Here is a 19,900-nt window from a genome sequence, read left to right as displayed (position 1 = left end):
TAACTGTCATCATTAGCCTTTGAGCTAACGTCCTTAGAAAACTAGAAAATGTCAATGTGAAAATTAGCAATCTTGTTTTGCTGGGTTTTCAGTTCTTTGACTGAGCCTGTGGGTGCCATTCCTCTTATCCAACTAAATGTATTTTCCCACATGTAAATTTACACAAATGACAACATAAATGAACAGATGTGATGTGTATTGAGCCGCATTAATTACTGGTAAACACTGCATGGTATATCAATATGATTTTTTCTTCAAAACCCCTACTCTATATTAATTCATAGTTGTGTGGGTCTATGTTGGTATCAACAAGGAAAATATGTATATATTTTCAGCAGATCCAGATGATATTGTAGATATTCACAGTGCAGCATAATGATTTTAGTATCTTTATTATCTGGCCATTAAGTAAAAAAAAATGTTCATTAAATTAATTTCACAATTCCTTCTTGTCTTTTGAGTGTTCAACAGAGATAGGTTAATAGTCTCTGATTTAAAATTTAGTAGCAAAAATGCCATTCAATTTGGGAAGTTTGCTTTGTCACTTTACAGAGATCTCTGCATGGTTTAATACAAATACAAAGCGTGCAAAATATAAATATAGATTTTAATTACTTTGTATAATGGTGTACAGAAAATTTAATAATTAAGTAAAAATTCTGTAAAACATACCTGGATTATATTACATTTTTACAGTTTTTATACTTCTGTCTTTGCACATTCTGAATATGCTTTTCAACAATATATATATATATATATATATATATATAATATCATAATATTAATCCACACAAACAAATGAGGCTCAACATCCAATATTGTTTGCTTGTTTGTGTATCTTAGTGTTCACATAAATTTTGGGGCCACTGTATAACCCCGTCTTTTGTCTGTTTACCCCCTTGGCACTGGCAGCTTTGTTGCTTTGGTGGTCTTGACTCTTCCTGCAAATGCTATATCATGAAATAGCCTTTCCCGAAAAAAACAGCCCACCCAAAAAATGCACTTTGCTTCCAAGACATGAAACATAAATCAATAAGAAAGCCCTTTATGTTTTTGCCCTTAAACATGAAAAAATACAGCGAATGGGGAAAAGCAGAGCTCGACACTGTTGCTTGGTAGTCTTGTGGATCCCTGTCAAGTCTGCTTCTTTGGGTCATTGCTCTTTTTGTTCGGCCATTCTCTCGGTAGATGAAGAGTTGTTTTGTGGGTGTCAGGAAGAGTAAATACAAGCAGCACTGGTGTTTCCACTCTGCGTTGAGAAACATTAGATGAAAGCGTCATTCCTCTCGACTTATTTTCCAGTCTGCTTTGAACCCGATGTACATATATTCTGTATAATTGGCAGTTAGTTTGGTGGCTCTCAAAGCCATTACAACCTCATACCTGCAAATGCCTATTGATGGAGCATGGCGGGTGCGATGTGCGAGGCCCTCAGCAATTTTTTTTTGCCATAGCAAAAAACACAACTTTAACATGCATCTGATCGATTGTGATGCTATACTCACTGATATGTTTGCACATAAATCACAGTCACTCACACGCTCACAAATTGTGAGATCTACTGGATCATCATCATCATAATACAGTAATAATATTAAAACAATTAAATAAGTAAATAAGAATGCTATAATACGTTCTAGGTTTGTAGTCATATATGAAGAGTTCAGATGCAAAAGCCTTTTAAGTGCCATCTAAAATTTTCTTCTAAAATTATTTTCTCATGCGTCTGTTTAAGTTATTTTACTTTCATGGGAAAGAACTTACACATAGAATCCTGATAAAAATGCTCATTTTAGAAGAAAATTTCATTATGGGAGTGGCTTGATGGGGTGCAGGAGATGCAGATAACATGATCGTGACCCTTAAAAAACTTTAATTAATGCTGTCATGTAACAAATATAAAAATTAGAATGTGAAATGTGAAATATGAATTGTTAATTACTACGTTGAAATACAAATGTAAAGCCTGTACAAATATTAGAAGTCATGAATGTAAATAATTGGGAGTCATGCATTAAAATAAATTAAATAAAAATGTAAATAAAAAGCAGTGCACATTTCATTTACCTGTTCTAAAATTTACGTAGTTTTGTTCTCTTGGTTGTTTCTTTATAAAAGTCAAACTTGTCAACCCCTTTAAGACCAACCCATGAATGCGCAATTATCTCAGATAACTCAATCCAGCCATACTAATCATCAATAACAGGTGCATTTGAAGAACTGAATTAGCCAGATCCTGATTAGCATGATGATATCATCTTGGATCTGACATTTCATCTTGGATGTAATAAGCGACGTACGAAGAACTGGCCCCTGGTACCATTGTGCCATTACAATACGTGTCCCAAGTTTGACACAAACACTAAATCATGCTTTTTTTCTGATGCTTATAAAACACTATTGTCTTTCAGGGCTCTTTCAATGTGTGCAGCCTGTTGTCATTTCCACTGTAGAGACCTTTCATCCCAGTTGTACCCACTCAGACATAAATCATTTTCTTGTAAGAGAATATTAATCTGTTGTCCCTGGCTCTCTGTGCTCACGTCGTCTGTTCCTTTTCTTTTTGTGTCCGTTTCCCTGCTGCTTTTTGTCTTCTTGTCAGATCACCAACCGCTACATATACGACACGGTGCTGCTGCTGGCCAACACCTTCCACAGGAAGCTGGAGGACAGGAAATGGCACAGCATGGCGAGTCTTTCGTGCATCCGCAAGGGCTCCAAACCCTGGCAGGGGGGCAAGTCTATGCTGGATACAGTGAAGAAGGTACAGTACTGTGCAGAGCTTAACAATAAACGTGTATCAGGCTAGGTTACAGAACTTTGACCTTGAAGTATTGATTATTGATGTTGTAAAATCTACTGATTTAAATTTATCACCAGAGTTATTTTTGCCACTTTGAACGGTTAAATACACACACTTGTACTGTATGTGTCAAAATGCCAAACTTTGCAAGTATCTTTGAATATACTGTTGGTGCCTGTAAAAAAGAATTTGACCCAACAATGGTTGTCACAGGAGAGTCCTGTCTTAAATGCATTGATGGAAGTTACAATGGACATTTACAAAATGGAGCAAATAACAGCATTTGTACATCATAAAATGGAACAATTTGTTTTGCACTGGAAAAATCCTATGTCTGTCATTCATGATAATCAAACAACAAAAGAGAGAAAATCTCTTACTGCTCTTGACTAAATCACTTTTGTGTCTTTAATTTATTTAATTTATTATTTATATATATGTGAAGAATATTTACACAGTGAAGAATATCCAGTGGTTTCATACATTTGATTGCTTTATACAATGTATGTCAAATTTTTTATTTATTTGTTCTACTGTAGTTTTTTTTTTTTTTTTTTTTTTTTGTCCAATTGCTTGTAATTAGTTTCTTATTCTTATTTAATCACCGCTTATTTTACTTGTCCTCAGTGAGCTTGCGTTTTTTTTATTTTTTTTTATTTAGGCTACAGTCAGTTTTTTTTTTTTTTTTTTTTTTTTTTTTTTTTTTTGTGGTATTGACACTGGTGACAAAATTAATACAATGTATATGTTATGAAAAATGTTGTTATCGAAAAGACCTCATAGTATAAATAACTAGATTGTGATATATATTGTTACAGTGAAATAAAAATATATAATATTGTATATAATATTATATATAATATCAGCCACCCCCTATTTTGTAGGTACTGCAGTTTAAAACTTTTTTTTTTTTTTTTTGTAAAGAAAACATTTCTTCAAATTCCAAAAATTTACAAAAAAAGATAATTTACTTGTTCCAAACATGTTTAACCTTCAAGTGGAAAACCAAATTAATTATTCAGACCCTTTTGGTAAAATGGATTAAGTGAGTTATTTGTCAGACATCACTATTTCTTTCATTAACCTCAGTGAAATCGAGGCCACATGATAAAATGTTATGTGTTTAACAGCTTCTATTTTGGTCTGTTTGTTACACACAGTTATCATATTGGCTGGACTTTTATTCAGTTCTCCCTTTGTCATTTTATAGCTTTACAGTGCCAGTCTCATTCACTTTAATTATGTTGAAAAGAGTGAGCTAAAATATAGTACAAAATGTGGCTTTTGTGTTCCACAGAAGGAAGAAAGTCAAACAGGTTTGGAACAGTGTGAATAATGACAGAATGTTCATTTTTGGGTGAACTATCCCTCTAACATTTAATGGCATGTCATTCAGTGCGTTGTTAAAACTAAAAAGGCCTGTGAAAGTATTGGCAGGATAAAGGAAAACCCGACCAGGCCAACAGAAAAGGCCTTGACTGTGAGCCCTGCTGTGATTACAGAAATGTGATTGAGAGGGAGTTTGACCTTGGGTGCATTTGCATTGGAAACCAACTGAATGTTTGGTTTTTGAGGACTGTGATGAGTCTCTATCTGTGTGCTGGAAGGGGAGGGGGGGATGCTGTGGTACAGTGAAACTCTCCTCCGTTCTGTCTACCTGGTGTACAGCAGGGCTACAGAAATGGCACACTGCCTGGGGTGAGATGACAGTCTATGTTACAGGGCTAGTGACTGAGTGCTGGTTTAACACTGTGCTTGGTGGGCAACGGCTTTACCCCCCCCGAGGGATGTACTGTTTCTCCTGTATCCACATGTATCTGATCCTCTCTGCCATCCCACAGTAGAGATATCACCTCTCGGCCAGCTCTCACCTCCACACCGCTGCCTGTGTGACAGTCGTATTACAGCAGATAGGGCAATTTATTCAGACAGTGGGTGACCGCGAGAACACACTGGCTCATACCACCTTGGAATCTGCCTAGATTTTAACAACCTCATTTCAAAGCGATGTCTGGGAGAACGGAGCCCAGGCATGTAATGTGTGTATATACTGAAATGGTATGGAGTGTTACATACTTATTTTACTCTACATCAGCTGCATAATGGCCCTGTATTCAATTCCCGGAGGACTGTTTGGAGCGGAACATTGCTTTTCAGCTTAATTAGGGGAAGTTTGTGTGTATCGGCTTTACAAAGCAGCAGTTGGTGAACTCGTTTGGAAAGCGCTCATCAGCTTTTATAATTGGCTGTCTAATTTGTTCTGTCAGCAGTGGTATTGGTAGAATGAATTTACAACAATTATCTGTCTGTTCATGTTGTCGCTGGGCAGGACACATTTTGGATGTGGGCTGGGGATTTTTGTAGGCAGAATGGTGCTGTGGAGTCATTTGGAGTTCAGATTAAGGATGATGATGATGATAAAAAAAAAAGAACAAGAGCGAGGCTCTTTTGCTTATAGAGACAGGAGTGAAAAAAAAAAAGGTAGGGATAAGAGTGTCATAATCAGCACATTACTCAAGTTGGACTCAAACACTTATCTGCTCTATGAGCTCCACACTATGATTTGTTAGAGCATGTGCACAAACCACAGTGCTATGCGCTGATTAGAGGCATTGTTATTATAATTATTGTAGTTTATTTTTATTTTATCAAAATGTTGCTCCCCAAGGGGTCAAGGTTATTTAAAACACATTTTCATGCTTATAGAAAGTTCAGAAAACATGATTTATTTGAAACATTTATTTGAAAAATCTTTTGTAGCATTGCAAATATCTATTTTAATCAATTTAACGGTTGCTTTTTGATTTGAAAAAAGATCCTCCTGACCACATACATTTGAATGTTAGTGGATATTAGCTAGTAGTGGATATTTAAAAAAGAATAGAACACAAAGCATAAACGCTTTCATAATGTCACTAGTGGGGTGATAATTACACTCAAATATAATGTTTTGCATGCTTAATGTTACATTTTTATGCACATGATTTTGTATTAGTTGATAAAGCCATGTCAATCACATGTCAAATTTAAGCAGTTGATTTTATACATCACTTTGTTTTTGTTTTTTTACAGGGAGGTGTAAGTGGTCTGACCAGCTTGCTGGAGTTTAATGATAATGGCACTAACCCCAACATCTTCTTTGAGATCCTGGGCACCAACTACGGAGAGGACCGCGGCCGTGGAGTCAGCCGGGTAAGAGACATCCCTATCAAACCCACAGTATTGGTTTTGATGCTTCCAAAAGCACAACTGTATTAATTCAAAGAGCTTTTGGACTTTAATTGATAATCACAGAAGCCTCATGCATTCCATCAGCCTCCTCCAGAGAGTGCAGTGCATCCGCACGCATTGTTTATCAGTTATTCTGTTGTTTGTTCATCTGTTCATCTCGGCTTTGGTGGAGTGAGGAGGTAGTTACGCAGCAGTAATATAAGAGTCGTCCCCCAGTGATCCGCAAGATAATTAATCAGTTCTTTCCATTCGTTTGTCGTTAATTGCTTTAGTCATATTTTGGTGTATTTGCTCATTCAAATATTGGTCCTAATCTGTCTCTGTCTTCCCCACGGAATGGGGATCAATTGCTCATGACAGAACGGCAGCTTTGGAGCTGAATAATGTGCGGATCAGGCTACACTCTCAGATACCCCAATCTCCACGCTTCTGGAGAAATAAGTTGGACTTGTTTATTTAGCTGGAATAAAATAAGTAATTGATTTGTGTCAGTTGCTGATCGGGGAATCATTTATATGTTTTTTGTGGTAACAGAAAAGGACTCTGTCGCACTTTTTATCCTTTAGGATGCAAACATCTAATTTCACTTTGCTTTCTACAATTCTGAAACAATTCATGAAAAGGTTATTTATTATGCTGTAGTTAAAAGCAAATTAAATGGAAAGTTACTTTATGGTACACTAGTTTTAGAGTACAGTTTATTAGAGAGCCTAGCTAGTGGAGTTGGTGTAAACACGGTCAGAAATGAACAATCAGCAAATGGCTTTGGTGAGTACATAAAATTGTTATGTACATGCTAGTCAGTCACTTTATGAACTGCAACATGTTTGGGATAGTTCACCCAAAAATTTTCTATGTAAACAGAAAACAGCTGTGTAAACGCTCATTCTGACGGCACCCATGCACTTGCAGAGAATCCACTAGTGAGCAAATTATATAATCATAAATGTAAAACAAATTCACACACATCTTGAATGGCCTAAGGGATAGTCAAAAATAAATAAATAACAATAATATTTGCGTGACCTATTCATTTAATGACCTGACCCATACCAGTGTAAGTGATGTGCAAAATACAAACAGTCTACTAAAGACAACCTCTGAGGAAACTTTATCATAAGAAGTTTGTATATCTGTGATTTAAACGATATGGCAAGGGGAAAAATTTTAATTACAAATGCAATGTTTTTACTTGAACTAAAGGATTTTATAGATCAGACAGCAAACTTACTGTCAAAGTGCAGATCATGGGTCTGAAGTGACTTGGATCTGATATGAGATGTTAATCAGAGGGTCAGTGATTGTCCTTGAGGACTCTGGTCTGCCAAAGTCCACAGACAACCATCAGACAGGCGTCTAGATTCCTTTAATAATGCCACTTCCTTCCATCCAATGGAACTCAATAAAACCTCACTGCCATCATACACAAATTAAATTGTCAGATTTTATTAAAGATAATAGTCTCTGACACAAACAGGATCTGTGCTGCACTTCCAAAAGATGAAATTAATCTTTTAAGTACAAAGTAATTACATTTAGCTAGTTTCTTTAATCAGAATGGCTAATTGCCTCAGATGGAAGGCTTGTTATTCTGGGTTCTGCTCACTAATGTTGGGAAAGCCCATGAAGTTTGAGATGGCAGTAAAGATGCCACCTGTGTTCAGTACAGTTACAAATATTTATGTAGTAATTAAGAACTGATTTGTGCCCTTTTAGCCTCTTTTGTTTCTTTTGCAGTGAGCAATCTGTATTTACACTGGCTTGATAATGTGCAAACTAATACTGTAGTATAGATAAACAGAATGGCAGTTCTTCACAAATGTTGTACATATGTTGAAACCACTTATCTTTTAAACATCTCTCCAATTAACTGCTGTGTTTTCAGACATACACAATATGTTTCAGACTTGTTGGCGTTGACCAGAAAATAAAACCTGTTTAACGTGACCCCCTGCTGACACATTAGCAGTAGTTATTTCAGCTTCCTCCTGTGAGGGGAATGTTTTTTCCAACTCTGAAAACACTCTTGAGCGTCTTTCTGAGAGAACATTTATAGTGTTTTCACTCCACATTTTTACAATGTCACAAGGAATTGCACAAACCCTTGGTCTGTTTTTATGTGGTCAGTTGTCCAGAATATCATCAGCCCCTTCTGAACAGGGTTTTTTATTGACTTTTGTTCCTAACATAGACATAGAACATAGAAGGTGACTCCAGGGTAATGAGTGATGGCCATATTTCAGCATCCTGCTTTATGTCCTTCCACTGACCCCAGTCTCTATTTCAGAGATTCAAATGGTGGCTGGTGAAGACAGTTTTGATTTGATAAAATAATATATATTATACACTGCAATTTTGAGTGAAAAGTTTAAATGAAATTCATAAATGTTTTAATTTCTGCAAAATCCTAAAATTTGTTTATTTCCAGCCGTAATTTCGATTTTGGATCACACTTTTTTGGCCCCTGATACACCAATATAGAGATATGTACTGTGTCCATATTTCCATTGTTATGGTTCAAAGCAATCTTTCATAATCAGTTTTACCACCACGGAAGAATTAGTTTTCCACATCATTAAATCCATTGGCTACATTCGGCTCACCTCTCTATATATCAAAACATCTAAAAGCTTCACTGTGGCGTAATTGCTCGATTAGCCATTTCGGCTAATCATCCCTGCTGGGAAACAAAATATTCTTTTCTTTTTGCCTTCACTGAAAGATATTAGAGCATAGGTCAGGCAGTCAGTAGGGAATACCTGATGGAGTTTGTGCTAATGTGAAAGTCCACTGAGTCAAAAAATGTGGAAAAATGTGCGAAGAAAAAGACTTCACTGGGAATAGAGAGGTAGGAAAGTCCATTACTAGCCAGCTTAATGTCCAATCAGCATCAGCCAGCCACTCATTAACTATGTATGACCATCAGCAAGCACCATGGTAGTTAAAACCAACATATGGAATTTCTAACATCTGCTACATCATTAGCTTAAAATATTCATATATATATATATATATATATATATATATATATATATATATATATATATATATATATATATATATATATATATATATATATATATATATATATATATATATATATATATATATCTTGCAGATGAGAAGTTTGGGGCTGGTAAGATTTTTGTTATAAAAAAAAAAAAAGTATCTTATGATCCACAAAAATAGAGTAAAAACAGTAATTTTGTGAAATACTACAATTTAAAATGTAAGACTTTTTTTAAATTAATATATTTTAAAATGTAATGTGTTACTGTGATACAAAGCTGAATTTGTCATTACGTCTTCAGTGTCACATGATCCTCCAGAAATCATTCTAATATACTGAATTGGTGCTCAGGAAACATTTTTTATTACTGTTTTAACAGTTGAAGCTGTTTTTGTGGAAACCAATGTTACTTTGATTTCAGGATTATTTGCTAAAACTTAAAAAAGAACAATGCAAACAGAACTCTATTGTAACATTTTAAATGTTATTTGTACTGTCACTTGACCGATTTAAAGCATTCTTTCTAAATAAAATTAATTTCATTAAAAAAAAAAAACGTTGGGATAGTTTGCGCTAGTATTCAATTCTGGGCTCTCTATCGCTGTCTGTGATTGAATTTACTTGCGATGGAAAAATACTTTACTTACAAACTAAGTTTTGTCAGGTGAATCTGGTGGTTTAAACTTACCGTCAAGTGTATACCATCAGTTAAACCAATGCCAAAATTAAACCAATGCCAGCTTTAGCTAATGGATTTAACAACACTGTGTGAGTGATAAGAGTAAGATGAGGCGGATCCAGATGCAGAGTATAGGTTTAATAACAGAAAGGACAAAAACATAACACAGATAAACCAAGATAGCACGGAACAGGAGCAGAACAGGAACAAATGACATAAGCATCTACAAGTAAAAAACATTGCCAGACAAATGAACAAAGTAACACAGAGTTATATATACACAGGCAAACGAGTTAAAGCTTAAGTAGGTAACTTTTGTAAAAATGTATTTGTTAAACCTGTCATTATGTACTGACAGTAGAATATGAGATAGATAATCCGTGAAAAAATCAAGCTCCCCTGGCTCCTCCCAGTGGTCCTATTGCCATTTGCAGAAATTCATCCGCTCCCGGTAAGAAACAACCAATCAGAGCTGTGGTCCGTAACTTTTTTTTTTCGTTCAAGATTATAATAAGCGAGTACACCATGAATCCATTTTCCAAACCGTGTTTTTAGCCTGTCCTGAATCATTAGGGTACATATATAATAAGTGTTTATATTCTGACTATTTTAGATTTCTTCGGGGGTACCGCAGCGGAGTAACCCAGTACCGTTGTGATTCTTCATTGACATAAACAGAGAGAAGTAACTCCGGATACAATGTTCTTCCGCAAGACGCAAGCAGTTCTGTTTATTAACCACTAGAGCGTCAAAAGTTACCGACTGCAGCTTTAACAAGGGGGGAGGAGTATATGAAACACCACAGCAACAAACAAGGTAATCAGGAGGTGAGCACAGAAACAATGGGAATGGAAACATTTTCTACAGTGAAGATTCTCTTCCTTCATGACTTTAGTTGCCTTGAGCGAGAAAAAAAAAAACTGACCTTAGAAGACTCGCAGCAGCTTATAGTATGAACTGTGGTTTGACAAATTTCAGCATAGCAGCTGCGCCTGCATTCAAACACTTAGATCATTCTCAACAGTGAGCAACAAAGCATTTAAAACTCTGTTATGTGACTAGGTAAAGGCGGGCCTCAGGGTAGTACAGCATGACTTTGAGTGTGTTATATTAATATTTGGAAATGGCCCTGGCACCTTTACGACTGGGTGATGTGCATTAATGTGTTCGCTGATGTTCAAGGCAAGGTTGTTGAAGCGCCTGTGTTAAATATGTGAAAACTGTACAGTGGGGAAAGATATCCCCTCGGGTCTGACTCCCCATTTCCCCCAATTTTCCATTCCATTAGGTAGATTCAGATGTTCTTTGAGAGGAGCTGTCTCGGCCTGTAGGATCGGAAGTAGAGAGAGAGAGAGAGAGAGAGAGAGAGCAGACGAGAGTAAGGCTATCATTGATTTGTGCTGCTTTAGAGAAGTGCACTTTTTTTTTTTTTTTTTTTTTGCCACATTTGGTCTAGACATCTCCCTGTAGATTACCAATGTGTTAAATGCCCTGGGTTTCTCTTTTCAACAGCAGCCGCTCTTCAATTTTCCAAGAGTAGAAAATATATTTTCCTCCGACATGTGTGACACGAATTGTATTATCATATTGTTAAAGGAGGAAGTGATTGAAAAGATATGGAAGAAGAGCTGGACATAGCTGCGCTTTTGTTCGCTGCAGGCCAATGTTTACTTCTTTGTTTCCACATTAGTCCACATTAGAGAATTATCAGCTTTTTATTTTTATTTTTTATTTTTTTCACCGAAGGCGAATATGTATTTATTGTATTGAGTCCCTCTTGTATGGATGTGAAATATGGCTGGACGAGTTTTATTTAAGTCTCTTAAATATTCAGATCACAGATTCTAGTTGTGTTGATGAATTTAGGTTCTAATATGAATAAAAAGTCAGTTTGAACCTCTTTTGGTGTAAAAAAAAAAAAAAAAAAAAAAAAAAAAACTTTTGATTGAACTTCCAGCATTATATTTTCCCATTATTTACACTCTCAGGGAGAAAAGAAAATGTTACAAATGCTGTCACTGGGGCTGTACCTTTTCAAAAGGTATGCCTTTGTACCATATTTACCTTTAAAGGTGCGTATATGTGCCCTAGGGTGTATTCACACTTGTCATGTTTGGTTAAAACCCTGGTGTGATTGTTCTGTTTGAGCAGTTCATGTGAGTAAGTGTGAACACTGCCATCTCAACCCTGGTGTGCAACAAACAAGCTGAGCAAGACTAAAAAGATGGGTCGCTGTCCACCTCCAAACGATCTCTGGTGCAGTTCGAATGAAATACGAATGCAACATGGACCAAATACTTATAAACGAACCAAAAACAGGAAGTAATAACAAGATGAGATGCTATGCGACAGGATGTAATGATGCAGAATGATTGGTGTATCCAAAACAATGAGCAGAGCACAAACTCGGAGCAACGAAGAGGTAAAGTGCCTTTTAAGAGCTCTTTGTGAGTTTGCAGGTGGTGAAAATAAATTAATAAGTAAACGCAACGATTGCGCATAGTCCATCAGATATCATTAAATGTATTTGACTTAAAGCAGCTCTAAGCAGACCGATCGGTGAATGGGTATTTTAATATCATACACCGATCGGTCTGCACAACGCCACATTAAGTCGAACAAACCTTTTGTTTGGGGTGTTCGGTGAGGTACATCATTCAGCCCGACCAATCAGGTTGTGAACGTTTTAGGTTCGGTATCTTTATGTTCGCTGTCAAAAATGCGAGCGTGAATGCTAAGCGAACCATAAACATATGTATCATTTTCTCATACATGGAATCAAGCTGGATTTCAAATACATGGAAATCCAAACAAGCTATTTTTCCACAATGTATTTCTCCAGATTGTGATCTTGCTGTTGTCTCCATAACACGTTTTTTCTTTAATGTGATCTCATACTCTTTGCATATTCTTCTGCAATGTTTTAGAAATCTGAAATCTCCCTTTTTGTTCAATTATTTATGGCTGTGTATTTAGTGTTTGCATTGTGGCTGCACGCTGTGAATAGTCGTAAAGATAAACATCTCTTGCTCTCCTACAGGATGAATGTCCCTCAGTATAGAGAAGTGTAGTCTTCAAAGCAGAGGTGCCTGTCACCGCCTCCACTCTGTTTTGGCACTGGGAAACATCTTAAGACTTGTAGTGAGCGAAACATCCATTTTATTTGGAGGAGGAATTACAAAGTCCCTGTGATTGTTATTTATTTATGATGCTGTTTCACCGTGAACTTTGCCGATAAAAAGAGACATCATTCTTTGTGTACAAAGTGGTGACAGAACCACACAATCCAGATGTGGATGTGTGTGTGTGCTACTCAAAAGTTTGGGATCAGTAAGATTTTGAATGTTAGTTAAATGCATTAATTTGATTAAAAATACATAAAATAACAATACTATTGTGAAATAATATTACATAAAAAAAATCAGTTTTAATATACTTCTGTCTTGCAAAGGTGAATTGTCAGCAGCCATTGCTGAAGTCTAGGGCTGAAACGATTCCTTGAGTAACTTGAGTAACTCGATTACAAAAAATGATCGAGGCAAATTCCTCTGTCTCGAAGTGTCTTTTAATTTATTTTCAATCTCACGTCAGGTTCTTAAAGATGAATTTTTTAATGTGACACAACGCGTTTACGTCACCCACAAAGCAGAAGGAGACACAAGCACTGCGTCCGAAATGGTATACTGCAAGGAGTCAGCAGTGTTTTGATTTGAGGGCACTCGCAAACGTAAAGAGAACGTAGTGGTGTGTGTCCATTACAAGATAGAGCTGGCATTCCACAACTAGGGCCCTATGATTTCAGCGATGCAAAAAAAGTGGAGGGAATCGTGGAATCCAGTCATAAAAACGGAATTTACAGTTTAACGTGGAATGGCACGGAATTTGCCAAATTTTGAATTAATTAATATATATATATATATATATATATATATATATATATATATATATATATATATATATATATATATATATATATATATATATATATATAATATAATATCGAAATTGATAGTTTTTATGTGACATCATACCGTACAGGAACGCCATCATGGAGGGCAAAACAAGGCTTTCCTCCACTGACTGCCAGTTATATTTAGGAGGATTGCATATAGTAGTAATGTACCAGTAATGTAATACAGATGAACACAGAATATAGCAATGTGCAAAGTTTAATATTAAATGTCTTCCCATAGAACACCATTATAAAGAAGACGCTTAACCAATTGCTTGCCTGCATAAAGAACACATCATCAGTAAGGTGTGTATTAATTTCATCTTCTAATGTCACCGTTTTAAAGGCACTTTAAGTGTTTACACATTAAATGTTTTAGAATGTCCCACTGTTTTTAGTAACTGAAATAATGCGACAGGTGCTTTATATGGATTGCTAAAGAACAAGACTTGCATTTTGTTCACTTATCTTTGATTTATTCTTTTGAGAAATGATCTAAATACATTTGGATTGGAACAGCTAGAAAATTTACAGGCTTGTGATGCAGTTCTATTTATGTTTTGTCCGACAGGTCTTTGAGCCAGTCACGTGACTGAAAACTATCAATAGGCTGTGCTATTATCATCTAAAAAAATTTTTTGATGCTGATGCTGTGGTGATGCGTTCATTTAACCAGAGCGTGGTGCCACCAATAACGACTCTTGTGCCTTTTATTTATTTTGTTATTTTTTTATTACTAGCAATCCTGCAGTTCATAAAGAACTTTGTTTTCATTTTTCCTTTGTTTTGCATCTATTATTGCCTTGTTTATCTAAAAGTGCTCTTTTACTTGTTTAAAACCTAGCCAAAACAGCCATAGACCAGTGTGTTGTCTGTGAAATACAGTAGACTTTAATTATAACAATGCGCTGTCACCTTAATTCAGCACGTACAGCACAGCAAAAATAGACTCGATACTGAAACGATCACTGCATTGCTGCAGATGTACCACTGCCTGAACGCATTGGCAAACCGTGACTAAATGTAAACACATTGCGCTCCCGTATTCATCCCGAACATGTGGACATGCTCATTTTATTTTAGGTTATTGTTATGAAAACAGACTATAAAATTAATGTTCACATAATCATTCAGGCAATTCATAATACGGTTTTTAACGCATTTAGACCAGGCCTAAAGTCATTATGGCTTGAGGTGATATTCATGGATGAATTAATCAAACTGTTTTTATTTTTTATTTTTAATTGCTATGAATGTTCATGCTCATTTTTTAAATGGAAATGTCCTAGCCTTATGAGCAGCTGATTTATGCTAATCGACGGACTGTTATGTTAATAGTGTTGTCATTCGATTACGTTTATTAGATTAATATGTTTCAGTGTTACAATCATTGCTTGAGTAAAGATTAATAAAAGATATAGAAGGCCTATTCCCTAATGAATTAATCAGTTTACAGACTCTCTCTCTCTCTCTCTGTTTGTGGTAGCCTATACATGAGTACATGCGGGGGAGGGGTGTGATTTTCGAATAATAATCAAATAATACCCAGTGACCATTGGAAATTTAATTTTCCTTGAAATGTCCATCTCTACTGCTACGAGGCCTACAACTCATTGTGTTCTCCTCAGACATTTACATTTAGAGATCATATTGAACATTTTTGTACCCTTTAATTTATTCCTTCAGTTTGCTTTAACCCTCTGGGGACGGATTAGGCGGTACCGCCCAAAATGGCATACTTTTACAAATGTGTAGTTATCTCAAAAACTATTAATGTTAGAGAGATGCGGGTTTTTTTGCCGTCTTCCTCAGATTCCGCTGAAAACAGCGGTGTCCAGTTTGTATATTAAACACTTCCCTTATTGCGCAATACCACTGCGTAAACAGGCCAATGAAAAAGATTGTGCTAGGCAGATTCAACACGCAACAGCCAATGGAAAAATTGCCGCTGGGAGGAGTCTTTTTCTAACCCAATCAGAGGAAGGTTATGTCTTCTAGCGATTCAGAGGACTCTGTAGCTCTGCTGTAGCCTTGTAAAAGCTGGCTGGACTAAAGTAAAAGACATGTAATCAATAAGCGTTCAGAGAATCAGCATCAGGGTGGAGAAAGCAGAACGCGAACGGAGTATTAGCGAGCACAAAGAGCTAAATTCGAGCGATCGGAGAATCAGCATCACGTGGAGATAGCAGAAAGTGTGTTAGCGAGCACAAAGAGATCAATTCGAGAGAGATACAGCATTATTACACAATTGTTTTATCAAAATGGCAAGCAGTAAAAGATTTACGGCAGAACAAGCTCTGGAACAATTACTGGAAAGGCCTGGAGAGGCCTTGCTTTGCTCACTGGCATGCCTAGGACTGTTTTTTAAAAAAGTTAATTATTTAATTGTTCTTTACACATTTGATTAAACAATAACACATTTCTGTCAAGCAAAGAGTTTGAAAAAATATATTTTCTTTGTTCAAAAACTGTTCTATATTGTGTGTTTTTCAGTAATAAATGACAAAAATCTAATTTTAGTTTTTGAAATGCTCTAGTTTATTGTAAAATTTTTCACTCATACTTCCTTTATATAAACATATTGCATGCATGCTTATGGTAGCTTAGGGTCTTCTGAATCCATAGATACCAAACACAGGGTGTTTCATCTCCTTTACATATGATTTATAAGCCCAAATATAAAAATAGAGAAAACAGACCAAAAAGGGCTTAGTCCCAAAAAAAAAAAAAACGCCTAGGACTGTTTGTAAATAAAGTTAATTATTTAATTGATCTTTACACATTTGATTGAACATTAACCCATTTCTGTCAAGCAAAGAGTTTGAAAAATATATTTTTGGGTCAAAAACTTTTAACTATTGTTGTGTGAGGTAGGATTTTCAGTAATAAATGACAAAAATCTAATTTTCGTCTTTGAAATTCTCTAGTTTATTGTACAATTTTTCACTCATACTTCCTTTATAGACATATTGCATGCATGCTTATGGTAGCTTAGGGTATTCTGAATCCATTGATACCAAATACATGGTGGTCCATCCTCATTACATATGGTTTATAAGCCGAAATGTAAAAAAAGAGAAAACGGACCAAAAAGGGCTTAGTCCCCTAAGGGTTAATTGGTCTGCAAAAGGTCTTAAAAGACTTAAATGTACCTTCATAAAACTTGGAAAAACCCTGTTCATTCATCAAAAGAGGGTGCATTGAATGCTGTGGTCATAGGTGGGCGTTCTACAGTAGGTCACACTCCCAGTGTGCCCTACTGCAGTCTTCCAGTACTCAGTCGCTCTAATTTTTTTTCCCCTTTCTTGAGGCCCCGTCCACACGGAGACGCGTTTCTGTGAATACGCACAAATTTTTTATCGGATAGGCGTTTCGTCCACACGGACCCAGCGTTTTCATCAGGTGAATCCGCTATTTTTTGAAACCGGGTCCCAGAGTGGATAAATTTGAAAACGCCGTCTTTGCGTTTTCGTCTGGACGGCTAATCCGTATATTTTCTGAAACGATAACGTCATCAGCCCACGTCTCCCCCCGAGTCAGACACCTCTACGTCACGTAACAGCAACAAAAACATGAACAAACACTGAACGATTGTCTTTTTATTAACTAACATTGACACTGATTAATAAATGTATTGTTCCATGTTCGTTTGTGTACCACGCGCAAGGTTTATGAGCATAGTCCAAGTCTTCTTCTCTGTTTTTAGTGTATCTCTGTGGCAGAATTACAGCACCACATACTGGTCTGGCATGTATACTACATCATTATGCAGTTTCGTGTGGACGCGGATATTTCTTGAGATGAGGAAAAAAAAGATCGGATTGGGTAAGCTCCGTCTCCGTGTGGACGGGGCCTTAGTATGTATCTGAGGCTTTCATCACCACAGGCTCATCTACTGCCTGCTGGTAATTACTGTGTGTTGATGAAGCCGTCAGAAGAAAACTAGTGTGTTTTCACAAGTGCTGTGCTTACTTTACTAAAGGTCAAGCAAAGGTGTGAAAGTGTCAAGTGTTTTATGAAAAAAGCTAAGAGTACTGTTGATTCAGTGCCAACTCTGAAACTCCGATATGAAAAGAGTCATATGTCAGAAGAATTCATAAACGAGAAACTTGGCTGTTTGCTTCCCCAATCTTCATTGTAATGGCCAAGGATATTGTCTGTGCTTGACAAAAAGGCCAGAATCATGTGTCCCTCCAGCTAAAATTTCTAAATTTGAAATAAATTTTGTTATTTTTGGGAAGCAGTTTTAATAATATTTTAACAAAACTGCATATTTTTGGAAAGCTTTTTTCTGCCAATTTAAACTCATTTATGGTGACCAACATGAAAAAAGAAAGAATTATGTCAGAGAGAGGACCAAACCTCATGCCTGTGTTTCAAGGCCATAGGGTCTTTTAAAATATCAGTGTCATCATATTTGAATTTTGTCTTGTTTTTATGTTTTATGCCCATATATTATACTTTGGACATGTTTTTCCATACCCATATGACTTACTTTATTCTACTGAATTCAGGAAATGTCTGCTGATTATTTACTATATATATATATCTTTTTTTTTTTTAATAATTCGATTTTGTATTAAATTTTTATGACAAGGCAAATTAAGTAATATGTCATTGTGTGCAACTTCCCAAAAAATATAATAAATAGAAAATATATTTTAAGCATATTTAAAAGAAATGATAATAAAAAATTGTACACATATATTCAAGATTTGAATGTTATGACTTTATAGTTTCGCCACATGACATTTAGAGTAAATCAAAGCTTTGTAAAATTAAATATGAATATAAAGGGTAGATTTTCAGCCTGGTTTTAAAGTAGACAAAAAAAAATCCAAATCAGTTATTGAAGACACCCATTTATTTATTTATTTTATTTTTTTCATTTACTGAAAGTCAATGAGGACTGGCCCTGTCAAGCTTGATGCAAAATCACCATTAAAGTGGTTCCATAAGTCATATTTAGTTGGAAAAGAATGATGGTGGGTAAATAATGACATAATTTTCATTTTTGCCTGAACTGTCCCTTTAAATCACGTGCTTAAATGATTAAATCTTAATAATGATGAAATAATGATTAAATCTTCAATCATTATTTTCTTAATACTCCTTGTTCTTGTTATTTTATTCATGGATGAAAAGATGAGGAGTAAAAAAGCTAAAATATTCACAATAAGATGTCCCACAATCAAATAATGACCATTCCTGTCCACCCCTGTAGTAAGGCTATGTGCATCTTGATATCAGGGTCAGTGCTTTGGCCAGGTGCTTCCTCTGGGGAGAGATGGAGCATCTCACCACAGTTAGAGAGCAAAAGCACACGACAGCGCTCCCCCGTGACAAAGCACTTAACAATCCACAGCCTGAAATATTCAACAGGGCCACATCATTATCTGCTGGCAGGAAGTGAGGCTACATCATAGGCTTTATGATGTGGGTTAATCCCATATACAGAACGTTTCCTCATGACGGAATTAGCGTGTCTCCAAAGCCCATTGCCTCAGGCCACAAGCAGCGGATAAAGAGAGAAGGCAGGGATCCGGGGTCAGAATCCTACAAGTCTTTTGGACTTTCTGCCATTCAGCCGCCTAATAATGCTCTTTTGGGGCAGGACTTAAGGGCAGCATCAACTTTAAAACTGCTTTAAATGTGAAGAACCGAGGCATTCACAGTCATTCCTGTCTTTACTCTGTTTGTCGGTCTCTCTCGCTCCCTCACTTTCCCTGGGAGGCATGTTGTTGGAGAAGGTTGAGTCAGTCCAAACTCTTGTCAGTGTCTTAACAGGATGAGGAGGAAGTATTTCACAGTTGCCCTAGATATTGCTGAAGGGGATGATAGTCTGTACCCAGCTCTAATTTTTAACATGGCAGTAAAGAAGGAAGTACACTGCATTAAGAATCAAAAGCAAAGTTATTTTAGATGTGCACTGATTTAAACATCATATGGAGGCAAGCACATTTTTTTTCTGTACAAATGCAAATATTCGTGTACAGGCAGAATTGGATGACGATAATATCAAAATTTAAACAAAGCCCATTTATTTTCCAGTTTGCTTTGATCGTTTTGCATCGTTTGCGTTATATATAATCATAATTATTTGATTCTGATATTGATATTGATATTATTTCTTTATAGATATCTTTTATTTTTCTGCTTGCTTCAGGCAAAACGATTCAGATAGATCCAAGCATAAAACAATATTCTATTTAGATTTTTTTTTGT

At 36.0% G+C, this 19,900-nt stretch overlaps 1 protein-coding gene across 2 annotated transcripts in view; it reads left to right on the top strand.

Moving 5' to 3' along the window:
• The window catches only part of LOC113096327 (glutamate receptor ionotropic, delta-2-like), a 148,844-nt gene that overhangs the window by 30,340 nt on the left and 98,604 nt on the right, over positions 1 to 19,900 (top strand). For both annotated transcript variants that reach the window (XM_026261680.1, XM_026261681.1), the window contains exons 5-6: positions 2,603 to 2,764; positions 5,876 to 5,995. In XM_026261680.1, coding sequence (XP_026117465.1) covers positions 2,603 to 2,764; positions 5,876 to 5,995 — 282 coding nt within the window. The remainder of the gene's footprint in view (positions 1 to 2,602; positions 2,765 to 5,875; positions 5,996 to 19,900) is intronic.

Source organism: Carassius auratus, unplaced genomic scaffold (assembly GCF_003368295.1).
Source record: "Carassius auratus strain Wakin unplaced genomic scaffold, ASM336829v1 scaf_tig00215912, whole genome shotgun sequence".
Taxonomy (NCBI): domain Eukaryota; kingdom Metazoa; phylum Chordata; class Actinopteri; order Cypriniformes; family Cyprinidae; genus Carassius; species Carassius auratus.
The sequence above is the reverse complement of the archived record's forward strand: the minus strand, read 5'-3'. Positions and strand labels throughout refer to the sequence as shown.